Source organism: Schistocerca piceifrons, chromosome 11 (genome assembly GCF_021461385.2).
Source record: "Schistocerca piceifrons isolate TAMUIC-IGC-003096 chromosome 11, iqSchPice1.1, whole genome shotgun sequence".
Lineage (NCBI taxonomy): Eukaryota > Metazoa > Arthropoda > Insecta > Orthoptera > Acrididae > Schistocerca > Schistocerca piceifrons.
In genome coordinates this window covers 134,897,841-134,915,783 of record NC_060148.1, presented here as the reverse complement: position 1 = coordinate 134,915,783, position 17,943 = coordinate 134,897,841, and the positions used below count along the sequence as shown (strand labels likewise).

The 17,943-nt window shown below is 43.9% G+C and overlaps 1 protein-coding gene across 1 annotated transcript in view; it reads right to left on the bottom strand.

Moving 5' to 3' along the window:
- The window catches only part of LOC124720336, a 172,598-nt gene that overhangs the window by 36,059 nt on the left and 118,596 nt on the right, over window positions 1-17,943 (bottom strand). Inside the window, exon 4 of the mRNA XM_047245653.1 lies at window positions 9,303-9,468. Within this exon, the coding sequence (XP_047101609.1) occupies window positions 9,303-9,468 (166 nt within the window). The remainder of the gene's footprint in view (window positions 1-9,302; window positions 9,469-17,943) is intronic.

Genomic DNA, 17,943 nt, shown 5'->3' with positions numbered 1-17,943 from the left:
TCCCTTGCAAGGGCGGGTGAAGAGTGCTCTGCACTGAATGATGATGTTAGCCCTGACGGCGCATTTACACTGCTGAGCCAAAAGGTATGACCTCCTGCTTCATAGCCAGTTTGTCCGTCTTTTGAACGAAATACATCACTGATTTCGAGTAACAGGGTTCCGACGTTTTGGAAATTTTGAAATTTGTAGTAAGTTCCTATGGGACCAAACTGCTGAGGTCATCGGTCCGTAGGCTTACACACTACTTAATCTATCTAAAACTAATTTATGCTAAGGACAATACACACACACCCATGCCCAAGGGAGGACTCGAACCTCCGACGCCGGCAGCCATGCGAACCGTGGCAAGGCGCCTTAGACCGCACGTGGCCCCGACGGTTTGTTGGCACAGCTCATGTTATTCGCGTAAATAACGGGCAGCTGATTTGCTTACGCAGTGATGGCACCAGATAGCGACTCAGATGGCTACCGTAGGATTTACATCAGACGCATTTCGTCGGCGAGACATCACCGTGAGTTCAATATATTGCTCCTCAAACCACTGTAGCACGGTTCTCGGTCCGATACACGGACCATTATACTGCTGAAAGATGACATCGCCGTCGGAGAAGACGCCGAGCATGAAGGGATGGCCGGCCGAGGTGGCCGAGCAGTTCTAGGCGCTACAGTCTGGAACCGCTCTACCGCTACGGTCGCAGGTTCGAATCCTGCCTCGGGCATGGATGTGTGTGATGTCCTTAGGTTAGTTAGGTTTAAGTAGTTCTAAGTTCTAGGGGACTGATGACCTCAGAAGTCCCATAGTGCTCAGAGCCATTTGAACCATGAAGGGATGCAGGCAGTATGCAACTGTCAATGTGTCTCCGGTTACTACCACAGGTGCCACGCAAGTGCAGGAGAATGCCTCCCACACCATAACACTGCTCCCACCAGCCAGTGTCAGTGGGTCGCTGCACGTTTGAAGCCGCCGTTCACCTTGATGACGACCATCGACCTAGTGTAGCAAAAATGTGGTTCACCCGAAGAGCCGACACTTTTCCATTGATCGACGGTCGTATCCCGATGGCCCTGTGCCCACTGCAATCGTAACTGACGATGTCGTTGCCTCAACATGTGAACACGTGGGGGTGGTGTGCTGCGGAGCTCCGTGTTGAGCAATGCACGATGAGAGGTGTGCTCCGGGACACTTGTGCGTGCACCAGCACTGTGCTCTTTCGGCAGAGGTGCCACAGATCACCATCCGTGCTGCTTCACATAGCAGAGAAGCCTCCGAGCCCAACGTCCTGTGAAGAATAGTGGACGTCTAACCATTCAGCGCCTAATAGTAGTTTCACAGTCGAACCCCTTCCCACAGAAGCTCACGACAGTAGCACGTGAACATTCGGCCGTCTCCGCCGTTTTAGAGATACTCGTTCACAAGTTCTGTGTAATCATAATCTGCCATTTGTCGAAGTCGCTTATCTCGGTGGATTTCGCCATGTGCAGCCCGTATCTCCGCCGTCCGTAGCTGCTCCACTTACGCACTTTCGTCACTGCGTGACGTGCCCGCAGCGCCAGCAGGCGGCGTCCAGCGACGCGGTGGGCAGTCGTCGTAATGTTTCGGCTTATCGCTGTATATCTGTATAAGTGGTGCCTGTTCTTTCGGACATGTCGGGAAGAAAAGACACCACTCATACAGGTTGTAGATGTTTTTGAAGGCCTTTATGGTCAAAAACATCAGATGGTAGAGAGTGCCAAAATTAGCACTGTGCGATCTAGAACTAACGCTCAGCAATGAATACTTAGTTTTGTCTTACTTACTTTAGCAGTCCAGGCTAATATTGGCAGTGCAAAATGACAGCCACTCTTCTCAGTGCACGCCTTGTGAGGCATGAAAGTTGCTCCCCCGACTCTGCTTCAGTTTTGTGCACTGAATACTCCGTGTAGCCACACGCGAAAAAAATACAATTAAGGGCAATATGGTTTATTCGTTTGGATGTTCACTTTACAAATTCTTGACGCAGAGACATAAGCAGTTTGCACGACATGTGCCCGCCTCTCTGCCCACTGAGGCCCTCGAGCTGCCTGCACCACTCACTCACTCTGCACGGAGACGCTCACAACGCAACACTACACAGCGCCCTGCCCTCTCCGACTCCTTTCGTACTCACAGGGCTTCAAGTTCAGTGTCTGGACGTAAATTTGCTGAGGTGCCACCACGCAGTTGTCAAACGAACAAAACAAAATTGGCTTTGAAGGTGACAAGACTTCCGAGTGTTGTTACCCAAACAGCATTTGACTAACTCAGCTTGTAGCATAGTCGGATTTTCAATCATGAACACGAGAGTGGAATCTAGCTAGTAGCATACTTTTTTAAATGTAATATTTATCAACAAATGCGAACGTTAAGTAAGAAATAAAAGTAGCATCCTTTTATTGACGGTTACTAGATGTCTAAAAATGAATTTAAACTTCTTAGGAATATGCCAAAACGTATTTTATTCAATGAAAAAATTACATATTTCAATAACACTAGTGAGTCTGTGAAAATGATACTTTCTCATTATCTATCTGATGTATCGACCTCGTATGCCAAATTTCAATGTACTGTCGGTAACAACGAATAACCAAGATGTTATTTTTATTAAACACTATAGTTCCATATCTGTCAATTAAGATTACACTTTGTTAATAAATATAGAAGTTTTTAAAAAAAATCAAAAGATACAGGGTGACGCAGAAAAACGGGAACATTTCCACAATCCAATAAAACTAGAAGTGATGAAGGAAATAAATTGCATTCATCGTAATTGAAACCTCCCAACTTTGCCATTTAGGAAACATTGATGCCATTTATTATTTTTCAAAAATTGCGTCCTTTAGATGGCGTCCTCCTGTACGAATACATTCGTGAAATCTGCTGTTGAGATTCCTCATTGACCGCTGCAACATCTCAGATGGGATACTGTGGATTGCATCCAAAATTCTCTGTTTTAACTCGTCCAGGGTTCTTGGTCGAGTCGTGTAGACTTTGCTCCACGAGAAAAGTCACAAACGGATAGATCTGGCGATCTAGGAGGCCCGGGTATGTTAACGAATTGTGAGATCACACGGAAGCCAAACAATTCTCGCACGTATGCCACTGATTGCCGTGTAGTGTGTGATGTCGCTCCGTCACGTTGAAACCAGGCTTCTTGAACGTTTGCAAAGTTGTGCAATGCAGGTGTAACGAAAGTTCGTAACATATCCACGAACCGATCGGCGTTGACAGTTATTGTGTTTCGTTGTTCATTTGCGAGACAATGCGGTCCGATAATCCCACGTGATGAAACACCACGCCATGCTGTCACTTTAGTAGCGTGTGAATGGCGCTCATGAACGTCATTAGGATTTGTGTTTTCTCAGTAACGGTAGTTCCGTTTATTCACATTACTTGCGCCTCATCTGACGTCAACAACTTTTTTTACAAATTCATCGTCATTGTTTATTTTTGTTATCATTTGTTGACAGAATCCTAAGCATAATCGGAAATCGTGGTCCTTAAATGGTTGCACCATCTGTAGTTTGCACGGATGAAATTTTAAATCAAGATGAAGGATTCTGCGAACACTCTCCTGGGACACTCCAATCGCTGCTTCTTGCTTACGAATTGACGCCGTGGGCTCCGTAAGACAGACTCGCGTTCAACATCAGTGTTCGCTGGAGAACGCACACTTCTTGGTCGTCCTGTTGGTTTCTTTTTGAGGGCAGATCCAGTGTCTTCAAAGTTATTAATCCAACATTTTATCGCATCTTTCGACGGAACGATATCATGACATTCTAAATTACAAAAACTTCGAAACTCCTTCTGTGCCGTGAGCAAACAATAAACATTTTTATGGCTAACGCACGCTATTTTCCGTTCCAGTGACGCATGATTAGTGAAATGGTGAACTGTTTACTTGCTGTCTGTCACGAACCCGCAGTGCTACCACGTGCGCATGGCTGCCACTACTCATTTCAAACTTTCCCGTTATTCTGTGTCACCCTGTATTTATCTTACTAGCGAGATTCGAACCATCGAACGTACTAACGTGCTGAGAAACCGACGAATTCGTCGAAATAATGAAAATTGTTTTTAACTGCACTTGGAGATTTGCTAATTTTGAAAGGTGATATTTCAGAGTTCTTTGTCGTACTGTCTTAAAAAATTTATGTGCGTGCACTGAATTCCATCTGCTACAAGTGTGCACAAAATCGGAATCTGTGAGGACCCCTCGTCAATGTAGAATCCTCCTTTTACCACCAGCATAACTGTGACCTGAAGCCACTTTGGCACAAAAAACTCTTAATAATTACCTGACAGGTCTTTCACTGGAAACTGTCCTCAGAAACATTGATAAATTATTTCTTTGGTATTGTGTGACGTCATCACATGTACAATCAGTGCCTTCCCCGTACTCTCTGCACTGCCGAAGGAGTCTGCTACCTCAGCAACAAACCACCTCCGTCGCTCGCTAATGGGCGATCGTTGTCGAAATCCATACGCTGTGTGGAAAGGCCACATCACAGAAGAATTTCAGTGTTCCTACTACAGACCCTGGAAGCAAATGAATCCCTTACGCGACTTGCCATAAGATGAAACAAATCGTACTATCTTGCGTACATCGGCGTGTTACAGCGTGTCATGAAATGATTCCGTAGTATCTATCATTTTATTTCCTACTGAAAAAAGGTTTTTGGGCAGCATTACGTTAGTGAGGCATCTGTATCCACGTACGAGGCTAATCCGGAAACTAAGGTTACAAAAATTTTTTTAGGTGCAAAAAATTTAATTTATCATAATAAAATTTAGATTCATTGTAGTACAGGTGTTGCATTATTTTTACAAGCAATCGGCATGTATCTTTATACATTTTGTCATTAGTAGGACGAGTTTTTTGATTCCTGTGTCATAGACGTCTCCCAACGCCTTTTTCAGTCAGTTCTTCACTTCGATTTTCACCTCGTCGTCGTCGGAAAAGTGTTTTCCAATAAGGTGTTTCTTCAATTTAATGACCGGCCACTGGGGCCGAGCAGTTCTAGGCACTTCAGTCCGGAACCGCGCTGCTGCTACGGTCGCAGGTTCGAATCCTGCCTCTGGCATGGATGTGTGTGATGTCCTGAGGCTAGTTAAGTTTAAGTAGTTCTAAGTCTAGGGGACTGATGACCTCAGATGTTAAGTCCCATACTTCTTAGAGCCATTTGGACCATCAGTTTAGTGAACAGATGATAGTCACTAGGTGTGAGATCGGGGCTGTGACAGAGTTGGCTTAAAACATCCCAACCAAACGAAGTCAGCTACTCTTGTGTTGAATGAGCGGTGTGCGGACGCGCGCTCTCATCGAGGAGACAGAGTCTCGTTGTCGGCACGTCTGTTTTGTATGGCTCTGCGAAGTTTCTTCATGACCCCACAGTATCTTGCAGCATTTATGGTCCCATCTATTTCCAAAAAATCAACGAACAAATCTCTTTTCCTGTCCCAAAACACTGACACGACGATTTTCCTTGCTATATCCTGGGTTCTGAATTTCTTGGCTATAATATTTCCGTTCATCTCCCTTATACAGACACTCTATATGCTCCTTTTACCTTTCAGCTTTCCCTTCCTAGCTTAGGACTGGTTTTACATCTGAGCTCTTGACATTCATACAGTTGCTTCCCTTTTCTCAAAAAGTCTTTTTAAATTTCCTGAAGGCGGAATCCATTTTCCCCTAGTGAAACATTCCTACATTTGTCCTCTATCCATTCTTGCTCAGCCATTTAACACTTCCTGTCCAACTCGTTTTGAGAGACGTTTGTATTTCCCTTCGCTTGCTTTATTTGCTGCATTTTTATATTTTCTTCTTTCATCAATTGAATTCAATATCTCTACTATGCCTTGTCTTTCGACCTATTTGACACTCTGCTGCCTTCTCTATTTCATCTCTTATAGCTATCTATTTTTCTTCTACTGTATTCCTTTTCCCTGCTCTACTCAACCGCTGCGTAATGCTTCGTCTGAAACTATCAGCAACCTCTAGTTTTTGCAGCTTATCCATGTTCCGTCTCCTTAATTTCCTACCTTTTTGTAGTTTCTTCAGGTTTAATTTACAGTTCGCTACCAATAAATTGTGGTCCAATCTAACCCTGTAAATGTCTTACAGTTTAAAATCTGGTTCCGAAATTCCTTTCTTGCCATTATGTAATGAATCTGAAACCTTCCAGTGTCTCCAGGAGTCTTCCATGTATACGCGCTACTTTGATGATTCTCAAACAAGGTGTTAGCGATGGCCGCGCGGGGTATCCGAGCGGTCAAGGGCGCCTTGTCACGGTCCGCACCGCTCCCACCGTCGGAGATTCGAGTCCTCCCTCGGGCATGGGTGTGTGTTGTCCTCAGCGTAAGTTAGTTTTAGTTAGATTAAGTAGTGTGTAAGCCTAGGTACCGATGACCTCAGCAGTTTGGTCCCATAAGACCTTACTACAAATTTCCATTGTTAGCAATGGTTAAATTATCCTCTGTGCAAAATTCCACCAGACGTCTTGCTCTTTCGTTTCTTTCCGTGAGTCGAAATTAAATTTTTGCTTTTCTTTCTTTTCCTACCACCAAACTGCAGTCTCCCATGACAATTAAATTAACTAGCTGAATAATTTCTTTTATCTCATCATACATTTCTCCAGTCTCTCCATTATCTCCAGAGCTAGTTAGCATATAAACTTGTACAACTATTGTAGGTGTGAACTTAGTGCCTATCTTGGCTACGTCAATGCGTTCACTATGCTGTTTCACGTAGATTACCTGCATTCCTATTTGCTTATTCATTATTACACCCACTCTTGCATTATCCCTTTGTGACTTTGTATTTATAACCCTGCATTCATCCTGTTTCTCTTGACACCGAGCTTCGCTAAGTCTCAATATATTGAACTTCAACCTATCCATTTCCGTTTATAAAACCTCTAACCTACCTGCCCGATTAAGGCATTTAACATTCCAGAATCCTTTCCTTAGAACGACAGATTTGTTTTCCTTGGTGATGACATCCTTCTGAGTAGTTCCTGCATGGAGATCCGAATGGGAGATTCTTTCATCCCCAGAATATGTTACCCAACAAGAAGCTATCACCATTTAACCATAGATGGCTCTGAGCACTATGGGACTCAACTGCTGAGATCTTTAGTCCCCTAGAACTTAGAACTAGTTAAACCTAACTAACCTAAGGACATCACAAACATCCATGCCCGAGGCAGGATTCGAACCTGCGACCGTAGCGGTCTTGCGGTTCCAGACTGCAGCGCCTTTAACCGCACGGCCAATTTAACCATAGAGTAGAGCTACATGCCAACTGGCAAATTACAGCTGTAGTTTCCCCTTGCTGTAGGCTGCTCGCAGTACCAGGACAGCAATGCCGTCTTGGTTAGCCAGATGAGTCAATCATCCAGACTGATGCCCCTGCAACGACTGAAAAGGGTGCCGCCCCTCTTCAGGAGCCGTATGTTTGTCTGGCTTCTCGACAGGCATCACTCCATTGTTGTTGTACACACAGTACACCTGTGTACGGTTAAGGCAGACAAGCCACCCAAACCGACGGCAAGTCCGCGGTTCATGGGAAACATCGGAAACTATGAACGAAATTTTCGCTCTGCAGCGGAGTGTGCGCTGATATGACATTTCCTGACATTAAAACTGTGTACCAGACGGAGATTCGAACACAGGACCTTTGCCTTATGCGGACAAGTGCTCTGCACTTGATATGAAACTTTCTGGCAGATTAAAACTATGTTGCCAGACTGAGATTAGAGCTCGGGACCTTTGCCTATCGCGGGCAATTGCTCCACCAACCGAGCTAGCAAGCACGATTTACGACCAGCCCTTACAGTTTCAATTCTGCCAGTAACTCGTCTCCTAGGTTCCAAACTTCACAGGACCTCTCCTGCTAACCTTGCAGAGTTAGCACTCCTGGAAGAAGGGATATTGCGGAGACATGGCTTAGTCACAGACAGGTGGATGGTTCCAGAATGAAGTATTGACTCTACAGCGGAATATGCGCTCCTCTGAATCTTCCTGGCAGACTGAAACTGTATGCCAGACCGAGACTCGGGATCTTTGCCTTTCGTGGGCAAGTGCTCTGCCAGCTAACCTTCCTTCCAGGAGTGCTATTCCTGTATGGTTTCCAGTAGAACTTTCGAAGGTATGAGACGCGATACTGGCCAAACTGAAGCTGTGACGACGGGGTGTGAGCTGCGCTTGGGTAGCTTAGCCAGTAGAGCACTTGCCCACGAAAGGCCAAAGTCCAGAGTTCGAGTGTCGGTCTGATACACAGTTATAACCTGCCAGGAAGTTTCTAACCAGAGCAGACACCTCTGCAGCGTGAAAATTTCTTTCTGAAAACATCCCCCAGGTTATGCCTATGCCATGTCTCCGCAGTATAATTTCTTAAGGAGTGCTAATTTAGCGAGGTTCACAGGAGAAAAATGGTTCAAATGGCTCTATGCACTATGGGAGGTCATCAGTCCCATAGACTTAGAACCTAACTAACCTAAGGACGTCATACACATCCATGCCTGAGGCAGGATTCGAACCTGCGACAGTAGCAGCCGCGTGGTTCCGGACTGAAGGGCCTAGAACCGCTCGGCCACAGCGGCCGGCTCGCAGGAGAACGTGTGAGAAATTTGGATGGTAGGAGACGAGATGTTGGCACAATTGAAGCTGTGAGGACGGTGCACGAGTTGTGCTCGGGTAGCTCAGTTGGTAGAGCACTTGCCCACCAGAGGCAAAGGTCCGAGTTCGAGTCTCGGTCTGGCTCACAGTTTCATTGGAAACTATGGTTTAACCAATAGAAAATTGCAATATCGCTTCAGAACAAATTAGCGTATTTGCACGTGCTCTTTACGCTTTTTTCTGTAACAATCCAGAAGAATTGTACTTGTTTCCCATTGCCATTGCGTGAAGTTTTTTGTTGTCATGTTGTAAGTGCTTGGAATGTATGAACATAAATTTGTTTACATCATCAGGTATGCCACTCACATAAATGCAGCTGACTGCTGTGTATTACATCGAACTTTAAGGAGGAAACTCTCTCTCTCCAGGAGACAACGCCGAGGCAGGCTTGGCTTTAGCCGGTGGCAGTGACGGGAGGGCACTGTGTACAGCCACCTCTTTTTCGCTTCTCGGCTAAATGATTACGACTGAAACTTTTTCTACCCACAGGACTTTTACCTGCTACGTCCACCTCTTCAATGACCGCGAAGCCCTCGGTGGTGGAATTTCATAACTCTACTGAAACAATTACTCGTGATCATGTGTTACTCAAAGATCAAATCCTTACCTTTGAAAAATCCGACTTCGTAGATATCGATGACCATCTGCACACAAACTTGTCTTTTTCCATCCTTCAGACCCTTCATGTACAATTTATACTTCCCGTAAGGTAAGGCGACGAACTTTTTTAGGGTTATCGGTCGTGTCCAGTACCGATGCATGTAGTAGGTGCCCTGCCAACAGAGGTAGCGATGCAATTACACAATACAGGTTTTGTGACTAAATCAAAACTTCAACTTGTAGGATTATTCTTTGTCGAGGTCTTTACTGAGTATCAGATGTAGCAGTCTCTTCCTGTCTTTTTTTTCTGCTCCGTTCATAACTTAGACACGCTTATTGCATTTTGGTCATCATATATCGGCACATGTAAGTTAAGGAAATAACAAAGGATTTTGAAAATCACACTCTAATAGTTAACATAGCAATGAGTAAACATCCTGATACTTCTCAGCAATCAGTGGCGAATGCCAAAGACGGGAACAGGAAAGTCGAAATCTCAAGGCATTCGCCTAACACGAGTGAAATTAAGAAGCAGACTGTAAGATGTCGTGGTCTCCTGACCTTCGTTGCTTACATATTCAGCCCTCACAATCATATTCTGCACATCAAGACGCTTCATTCGAACCCAAACTCGATAAGATAAAGTCAATCTTGTATGAATTCATGTAAATTATACGCAAATAACTAATAAATCGCAAGAGCGCACCATGGTTGAAATACTCGAGGCTGGCGTACACACTTACATTCCAGACACGACGGCACAGGAGCTTTTAGTTCGAGAGAGGCAAAACCGCACGCCAGGAGGCCAGTCCCAACCCATCTACGTCGGCCGGTGACCGCCTGTAGAGCAGACAGCGTTTGTTCGAGTGAAAGGACGACCCCGTGTCGGCTTAAAAGCAAATTCCGCTACACTGTGTGGGAGCGGCCAGCCTACGCATTCTTTACACATAGCACGCAGTTTCAGAGATTTTCACAGAGAGACAGCACACGCCAAACGCCGATACTACAGATATCCGGATTGGTCGCCTTAAACGAAACGTCATTCTCCCGTTTTAGAAGAGCAATGCTGATTGGCAGACGATATTTCTGACGCCTTGAGCTGAAGGAGTAATGGAAGAGACCGAAAGATGTACCCCTTCACGTCTGGCGTGGAGAGGCGCCGTTCCGTTGTCGCTCTTGGAGCGAGAACACGTAACGAGAGCGTGCGCGCTCGTACATGTACTCAAAGAGCGAGGAACAAGTCTCTCCTCAGTACTTCACTGGGAGAGCACCTCTGTCGAGAGCGAATCGAAGTGTGACTCTATATTGAGTCCTTGCAATTAAACGTTGTTCACTGTGTTGGCCGACACACTTATTGTGCAGTGTAAATGGACAGAGTTATAGTTAAACGCCTGCGAGCGAATTTTGAGTGGCATCGCGGTGGACTGGTTATCTGACCGGTGTACCACGCCAATAGTTAGACTAGGGGCGAATAGGAGTCCTTGACTTCATCAAGGCGTAGGGAGAGTTTGATTGGCGAAGGTCAATCCAGATAGAACGAGAGTTATCTTATTTGTCAGCAGCGAGCGGCGCAGACAGCAGTCATCGCAGCTTACAGTATTGTGCGCTACAGTTCTTGCGAGCCCCATGTTTCCTCCACAACAGTACACTTCACTGCATTTCACATGCGACAGCCTCGACTGTACCTAGTAACATTCTAAAGGATAATTATTCAAGTTGATTATCTCCTCCATGTCCGAACAACATCTCTTTGGTTCACTCAGACACTCCTGGACACTTCCCTTGTTGAGAGCCCTTCCTGGCACAAAGAGAGAATGTGGACGCGATCGAACTGTGGTATGTAGGCATGGTAGAACTACAGACAACACGAACCGTGTACGTCCTTCCTGGTGGAATGACCGGAACTGATCGGCTGTCGGACCCCAACCGTCTAATAGGCGCTGCTCGTGCATGATTGTTTACATTTTTGGGCAGGTTTTGTGACATCTCCGAACAATATCCATAATCAGTGACTGTCTTCAGGAGTTCTGGGAACTGGGGTGATGCAAAACTTTTTTTTGGTGTGCGTAAATGGATACTTAAATATGGAGCTCTAAAACTGGCAGTATATTTATAATGTGAAGCAGATACTTTTATGAGCCGATAGGTTGATATTTTATCAGTCTGTTTATCGAATATCTATATGTTGGTGCCATTTAAATATCGATATATCGGATACTCGATACCTTTAAAAATATCAACAGTTTTATCAGAAAGAGCAGGTAGCTGTTTCTCGAGGAGGTCCTGGCTATACTTCAGTCTTCCGTGAAGACGTATCCGCGTCCACAGGACTGCATGCATTCGTTCCTGGTGTGACGAAGGCTTACAAGCCCTACTGCACGTCGTCCGTTAAATCACTCAGTCTTAAGGCCAGGTTCTCATTCAAAATGGTCGAAAAATCGATTTTTTGTTGCATTTTTGAAAGATATTTGCGTCAGGAATGTCGATATACGGTCTTGGAATTGCAGACTAAACGTAAGTAAGGAAAAAACTATTTTTATCAAATTTTGATAAAAATTGGCCAAAAGATAATATTCGGTCAGCCACAATGGATTACACATTTTGAATTTTGAAAATCTAACTTCAGATTTGTGTTCAGCGACGTCAAAAGTGTATAATGGCATATAGTTTTTACGCAAATTCAGCTAATAATTAATATAGAAGTTCGCCCTAAACTTTAGTCATGGTTTTCCTCGAGAAACGGTTTTTCAAACCTGCATGCAGCATAAAATAAAAACGGTACATCCTATTAGCTTCTAACTTTGACTCCCGAAATGCAATAACTACTTTTTGTAAAGCCATAAAGAGTAAAAAAAAAAATCCAACACAGAGTTCCATTTAGCATGATATCGTTAAATTTAATGTTGTTTCATTGTAGTTAGATACAAGCTCCCATAAATCTACTGTAGTATCTACTGATGTTATCCATTTTTGATTTGAGATAACTTCTAGAGGCTACACTCTACGTAGCAGGTGTACTTCAAACTCGTAGGTTCTCGATCAGACCTCGATTATGGGCTCCATTTTCTTCTTTTTTGTATCGAAAATCTAAAATATAGTTGAACGTATGTCTTTTCATTGTCTCAAAAAAATTTCGAAACTTTGCATATTTTTCGTTCATTTGAATGAGAACTTGGACGTAATTTCCAATAAAATATGGACTGTCATTCTCTGCAAATCGAGGACAACATCAAGACTGCTTGCCTTGTGACGCCGTGGCAGTGTCGTATCTGTTGTGGAAGGGGCATCTGACTTTTTGCCACTGTGGCTCTTGTGTGCGTGGAGTTGCTATTCAGTTATTCTGCGCAACGGATTAATCTGAAATGTACCCTTTACCCTGTGGCTACTGCAAGATTCAATGTACACCCCCACAATACTACAGAAGTCAGACAGACGCTCCTAAAGAGAAATGCCTGAAAAACTTTCAGCAATAAATATCTTCTGGAGTCCTCTGCTGTAAGGAAATGACACAAAAATTTACAAAATTTCTTACGTAGCTAGTCGGATACTTGGGTACTGGAGTAGTGCTAGTTAGTGTAAGAAAAACATGAAACTAACAAAAATTATTATTTATTTTGCAAAAATTCTGAGAAATCACAATGGCACTTTTAGTTATGAACTGAACTACTGCAGTGGATGACCGCTACCTACGGATTATGGCTCGGAGGAACCCTGACGCCAACGCCACCATGTTGAGTAATGCTTTTCGTGCAGCCACAGGACGTCGTGTTACAACTCAAACTGTGCGCAACTTCACTCCCGACGTCCATGGCGAGGTCCATCTTTGCAACCACGTCACGATTATAGTTGGAGGTGACTTTACTTTACATCGATATGTTGGCGAAAATACATGTTTAATTTCGGAGGTACGCATAAAATATCATCCGAAATGTTCTAAACGCATTCTCTGAAAATTATTTCGAGCAATTAGTTCATGAGCCCACGCGAATAGTAAACGGTTGTGAAGACACACTAGACCTCTCAGCAAAAAATAATCCTGAGTTAATAACGAGCATCAAAACCGATACAAGGATTAGTGAACACAGGGTTGTCGTACCGAGACAATATTGTAATCCCCAAATCCTCAAAAAATAAACGAAAAATTTACCTGTTGAAAAAGGCAGATAAAAATTCACTTGATGTCTTCCTGATAGACAATCTCCACTCATTCCTAATTAATAAAATAAGAGTAGATCAGATGTGGCTTGAAATCAAAGAAATAGTATTGGCAGCAGTTGAGAGATTTATTCCAAATAAATTAACAAACGATGCAGCTGACCCTCCTTGGTACACAAAACGAGTTAGAACACTTTTGCAGAAACAACGAAACAAACGCGCCAAATTTAAACAGACGCAAAATTCCCAAGATTGGCGATCTTTTACAGAAGCTCGAAATATAGCGCGGACTTCAATGCGAGATGCTTATAACAGTTTGAGCCGTGGTAAAAATTGCTGTTTTGAAGAGCGAGCCGCAGCGCGTAGTGTGGAGCAGTCGCCCTCCGTTTCTGGCGGTGGCGCCGCTGTGGCAGTCGCAGCTTTGGTGTCTCCCTCTGGTGGGAAAGGGGAGAGGTAGCCTGTTCACGTGCATTTAAGGGGCGCTATGAGCTCGCCAGTGGGTCAGTCTGGGTCAGTCTCTCGTCCACTGCTTGCTCCTCTGTCTCTCGTCCGCATTTGTTAGGCAGTTAGTGTCTGTCTGTCGTTGGAGCTGCCTCTGTCATGTTTCTCGGATTCGGTGTGTGAACGAATTTATTGCTAGAAGTGTAACGGCATAATTTCTTAAATATGTTTTTATCTTTCCTATCATCTGGAGAGGCGGTATATGTGTACTGTAGAGCATGTTTGGCCAACTTTGCATAATTTTATGTTGGATTGCATTTCATGGACTTTTGATAAAATGGTCATTTTAGTAAATAAACTTGCCACTCTTCCACCATAAGACTTTCTTAGAAGTTAAAATCAAGTTGCACCTTCAGTGGCACGTTTATCTTTTAATTTTAGTCTTTTGTACCATTTCCATCCCTCCTATGGGGTGCATAGTTTGTGTGCTTGTGTGAATTGTTAAAACTTTTACTTTACGGTAATCTGGTGTGTTGCAGATTTGCACCAGTGTAGTCTTTCAGAGGCTGTTGTGAGCGGTCGTAATTACGGCCGCGTCAAAAGGGAGCGGCAAGGTTCTCAGCCCGAAAGCTCTTACACTCAAAAATTTGTTTCTTTCTGCCTCTGAATAAATTGTAACTTGATGTTTAGAGGGTGCTTTCTGCTTATAATTTTAAATCCGTTTCTAAAAAAAATGCTTTTAGGAATAAATTTCCCATTTGTTGAAAGCAATTTGATTTTGATTTTTTAAGTTACTCCCTGGCAACTACTTCCACGCTCACATAGTGTGACTAAATGTGTTAATGTTCTTGATGAATCGCTAGTAAATAAAGTAAATTTTTAAGAATATTCTTTGAAATTAAATCCACAGTTCACAGTTTCCACAACGAAACTTTGTCTCGAAACCTGGGAGAAAACCCAAAGAGATTCTAGTCGTATGTGAAGTATGTTAGTGGCAAGAAACAATCAATGCCTTCTCTGCGCGATAACAATGGAGATACTACCGAAGACACTGCTGCCAAATCACAGCCTTCTGAAACCCCTTCACAAAAGAAGACGAAGTAAATATTCCAGAACTCGAATCAAGAACAGCTACCAACATGAGTAATGTAGAAGTAAATATCCTCAGAGTAGCGAAGCAACTGAAATCACTTAATAAAAGCAAGTCTTCTGCACCAGACTGGAAGCCAATTAGGTTCGTTTCTGAGTATGCTGATGCTTTAGCTCCATACTTAACAATCACAAACAACCGTTCGCTCGTCGAAAGATCCGTATTAAAAGACTGGAAACTTGCACAAGTCACACCAATATTCTAGGAAGGTAGTAGGAGTAATCCACTTAATTACAGGCCAATATCGTTAACGTATATATGCAGCAGGATTTCTGGAACATATATTGTGTTTCAACATTATGAATTACCTCGAAGAAAACTATCTATTGACACACAGTCAACATTGGTTTAGAAAACATAAAAAAATGGCTCTAAGCACTGCGGGACTTAATATCTGAGGTCATCTGTCCCCTATACTTACAAGGGAACCTACCCATCGCACCCCCTCAGATTTAGTTATAAGTTGGCACAGTGGATAGGCCTTGAAAAACTGAACACACATCAATCGAGAAAACAGGAAGAAGTTGTGTGGAACTATGAAAAAATAAGCAAAATATACAAACTGAGTAGTCCATGCGAAAGATATGCAACATCAAGGCTAGTCTGAGCTCAGGAGCGCCGTGGTCCCGTGGTTAGCGTGAGCAGCTGCGGAACGAGAGGTCCTTGGTTCAAGGCTTTCCTCGAGTGAAAAGTTTACTTTCTTTATTTTCGCAAATTTATCATCTGTCCGTTCGTTCATTGACGTCTCTGTGCACTGTAATAAGTTTAGTGTCTGTGTTTTGCGACCGCACCGCAAAACCGTGCGATTAGTAGACGAAAGGACGAACCTATCCAATGGGTACCGAGAAAAGATTTGATCGCGAGGTCATAGGTCAACCGATTCCTCCACAGGAAAACACGTCTGATATATTCTATACGACACTGGTGACGGCACGAGGGTCACAAGACAGGAATATGTTGTCGACCCACCTAACTTGTACACTTGGCGAATATGTAAAAAGATTCTTCTATCTTGCCCGATTTAGGTTTTCTTGTGGATGTGATAATCACTCCCAAAAAGTGATGAAAACATAAGAGTTTGCCACATAAACTGAAAATAAAAAAATTAAACTTTTCACTCGAGGGAAGACTTGAACCAAGAGCCTTCGGTTCCGCAGCTGCTCACGCTAACCACGGGACCACAGCGCTCCTGATCTCACAGTATCCTTGATGTTGCATATCTTGCACATGGACTACTCAGTTTGTATATTTTGCTTATTTTTTCATAGTTCCAGACAACTTCTTCCTGTTTTCTCGATTGATCTGTGTTCGGTTTTTCAAGGCCTATCCACTGTGCCAACTTATAACTAAATCTGAGGGGGGTGCGATGGGGAGGTTCCCTTGTTAGAACTGCTTAAACCTGACCTAAGGACATCACACGCATCCTTGCCTGAGGCAGAATTCGAACCTGCGACCCCAGCAGCAGCGTGGTTCCGGACTGAAGCGCCTAGAACCGCTCGGCTACGGCGGCCGGCTTAGAAAACATCGTTCCTGTCAAACAAAACTAGCTCTTTATTCACATGAAGTGTTGAGTGCTATTGACAAGGGATTTCAGACCGATCCCGTATTTCTGGATTTCCGGAAGGCTTCTGACCCTGTACCACACAAGCGGCTTGTAGTGAAATTGCGTGCTTATGGAATATCATCTCAGTTATGTGATTGGATTTGTGATTTCCTGTCAGAGAGGTCACAGTTCGTAGTAAATGACGGAAAGTCATCGAGTAAAACAGAAGTGGTTTCTGGCGTTCCCCAAGGTAGTGTTATAGGCCCTTTGCTGTTCCTTATCTGTATAAACGATTTGGGAGAATATCGAAGTACCTGTGTTAGGTTGTTCGCAGATGACGCTGTCGTTTATCGAATAATGAAGTCATCAGAAGATCAAAACAAACTGCAAAACGATTTAGAAAAGATATTTGGTTCAAATGGCTCTGAGCACTATGGGACTTAACATCTGTGGTCATCAGTCCCCTAGAACTTAGAAGTACTTAAGCCTAACTAACCTAAGGACATCACACACATTCATGCCCGAGGCAGGATTCGAACCTGCGACCGTAGCGGTCACGCGGTTCCAGACTGAAGTGCCGGGAACCGCACGGCCTCACCATCCGGTTTAGAAGAGATATCTGAATGGTGCGAAAAGTGGCAGTTGACCCTAAATAACGAAAAGTGTGAGCTCATCCACATGAGTGCTAAAAGGAATTCGTTAAACTTCGGTACACGATAGATCAGACTAATTTAATATTTGTAAATTCAACTAAGTACCTAGGAATTACAATTACGAACAACTTAAATTGGAAGGAACGCATAGAAAATGTTGTGGGGAAGGGTAACCAAAGACTGCGTTTTATTGGCAGGACACTTAGAAAATGTAACAGACCTAGTAAGGAGACTGCCTACACTACGCTTGTCCGTCCTCTCATACTGCTGCGCGGTGTGGGCCCCTTACCAGATAGGACTGACGCAGTACATCGAAAAAGCTCAAAGTAGGGTAGCACGTTTTGTATTATCGCGAATTATGAGAGGGTGTCACAGAAATAATACAGGATTTGGGCTGCACGCATTGAAAGGAAGGCGTTTTTCGTTGCGACGAAATTCCAATCACCAACTTGTAATAATAGAGAATTGTGAAGGTGGTTCCATGAACCATCTGCCATGCACTTAAATGTGATTCACAGAGAATCCATGTAGATGTAGATGTAGATGCAGCGTGGTACAGATGGGCCCAACAACATGGCGAATGGACAGCTCAGTACTGGCGTCACGTTCTCTTCACCGATGAGTGTCGCATATGCCTTCAACCAGACAATCGCCAGAAACGTGTTTGGAGGCAGCCCGGTCAGGCTGAACGCCTTAGACACACTGT